This window comes from Phaethon lepturus, unplaced genomic scaffold (genome assembly GCF_000687285.1).
Source record: "Phaethon lepturus isolate BGI_N335 unplaced genomic scaffold, ASM68728v1 scaffold50735, whole genome shotgun sequence".
Lineage (NCBI taxonomy): Eukaryota > Metazoa > Chordata > Aves > Phaethontiformes > Phaethontidae > Phaethon > Phaethon lepturus.
Window position 1 is genome coordinate 24,577 of NW_010542223.1, and position 2,249 is coordinate 26,825.

Below are 2,249 nucleotides of genomic sequence, written 5' to 3' on the forward strand. Positions count from 1 at the left end.
GTAAAGATCTGCAATGTTGCAGTGCTGTTACCATGTTCTGGAGCTGAACAGAAGATTTTCATGTAGACACACACCCAGATGATTCCCTCCCTGCATGTGCATCATTGAGCAACTGCATCCTCTGTAATTAGGAACCCCTGTGTATCTTCATCCCCAAGACTTTCTCTCTCTCTCTCCCTCTCTCTCCATCCCCCCCAATATACACGCCTGTATATTTGCCCTTCCTACCTGTATCTGATTCAAACATGGGAATGTCAAATAGTAAACCCAACAGCAAAAAAACTTGCTGCCTTATTTCTGTAGATATTTTAATAGAAATTTAATCTGATTTCTATTGGGTTGCTTCTTTAACTTTCACATATGTGCACATATATATATAAAAAAAAGTAACAAAAGGCCCATCCCATTTGTTTCAACGGACAAAAAAAGGGGTCATAAGCCTCACTCTCCAACCCACAAGGCACACTGAAAGGTAACTGAGAAGGGCTCTAGGAAGGGAAAAAGATGTAGCCCTTGTTTTTGTGGTGCCCTTCAATCATCACTGCTGACCTTGAAGCTTTGTGAAGGTATGACATGACTTTACACAAGAGGAGAAGAGCTGTCTGGGTCACTTGCAGATTTCTGGTGCAACAGCCCCAGGAGTGCTAGATCAGTTGGAGCTGTTTCTCCCTCTCTTTGGTGAAGGAGCTTCTGAGGTTTCTAGCTTTGTTAGTGATTTTTCTGTGGTGGTGGCAGTGGTGATGATGGTGGCTGTTTCTGTCTATTGGCCCAACAGTTCTCCCAGCAGAGCAATTCTTCCCCGTTCCCAATAGCCAACCCTCTCCCCTGGACTCCCATCAGCCTTATTTTTTCCTAAGAACAAGGTAGAGAATGCTGATGATGAAACTGAAGCAAAAGCAGATCCAGGCCAATATGAAGCAGTAGCCATGGTGAGAACTTGTGGACTCGGGCATCTTGCCTGTGAACCGAGCTGTGTAAATGGAGACTCCGATCAGAATGCACATCCCTGCAGAAAGGAAGGGGGAAAAGAGAGAGAATTGGAAAAGGCACAGAAACCAGCACTGCTGCAGGACTTCCGAAGTACTGTTGTCCCTGAGATTGTAATGCATGTCTTCTGCCCTATGAGAGAGGGGCTGCTGCCCTTTAGGCTGATTTACAGAGGATTTTTCTTGCAGATGTGAGGACATAATACACTCAGGGTTTGTTTAATGGGTGCCATGGGGAATAAACCTTTGTTAGGGGAAAATCAGTAATAAGATCTTGCAGATGGTTTGGTGCTACATGTTGAATCCCATGAGCAGTAGCTGTCTAACTGTTTATTCCCCTGCCCCCAAAATATTTGCATCCTTTTTGTTGTCTTTCATAGGTATTTTGCAAAACTCACTGGGCTTTTCTAAGGAAAATCTGTAAATATTTTCATTATATACAGAAAAAAAAAAAAGGAAAAAACACAACAGCACTTTCCAATTCCTCAGTGCTTTGTTTTATCAAAAAAATGGGCCACTGGAAACATTTTAGCCAGCTGACAGCCTCCCCTGATGGCCATGTGAGGCAGACACGTGTGGCTCCTTGCGCTTGCAGAGGCAGCGGGACGCACGCAGAGCCATCGCAAGGCGTGCGTACTTACAGCAAACCAGCATGATGGCTCCAGTGATGTAGAAACGTTTGCCTTTCTCCAGGGTGAACAGCTGGACAATGAACATGACGAGCGCGACGACGGAGAAAATGATCGAGAGGATCATAAAGGCTTGCACGGCTTTGAGGGAAGCTGTGAACACACAGGGAATAGATTTGAGAAGGTCAGGACTCAGCCTTGGTTCTGCACGCCAAGGTCCCGCAATGCATCTCCACAACAAAAATGCGGATGTCACTTACCCTCGTCACGACTGTCGACTGGCAGCTGCTGGCAGGTCCTGTTGCACAGTAGCCAGAGTCCCGCGGAGGCCGTTCCTAAGTTGGAAGAACCCACCATCCAAACCTGGAACGGTACGAAACAGTTCCGTCACCGGGGGGAGGGGGGCTCCCGTGCTCTTCCGGCCAGTCGTCAGACTAACCCGTAAGGGGAGCGAGAGCAGCCCAAGTGCCACGAGACTGAGAGCTGGAAAAGGCAGCACGTGCCGGCGGCAGCCGACCGGCCGAAGCGGGCAGGGGATGACGCAGGCTCCCAAAGAACGCCGGGGACGTCTGTTCCCGTGATCGGGGGCAAGTCGCTCGCATCACACCCTCCCTGAGCTAGGCGGCAGCAGGGC

The 2,249-nt window shown here is 48.5% G+C and overlaps 1 protein-coding gene across 1 annotated transcript; it reads right to left on the bottom strand.

The window, feature by feature from the left end:
• Positions 1-842: 842 nt before the first annotated feature.
• EMP1 (epithelial membrane protein 1) lies at positions 843-1,978 on the bottom strand (the record flags this gene model as incomplete). Its single annotated transcript, XM_010287959.1, has 3 exons — positions 843-1,006; positions 1,628-1,768; positions 1,876-1,978. Coding segments are annotated over 3 exons (408 nt in total), but the record flags the coding sequence as incomplete, so codon positions are not given.
• Between the last annotated feature and the right edge of the window lie 271 nt (positions 1,979-2,249).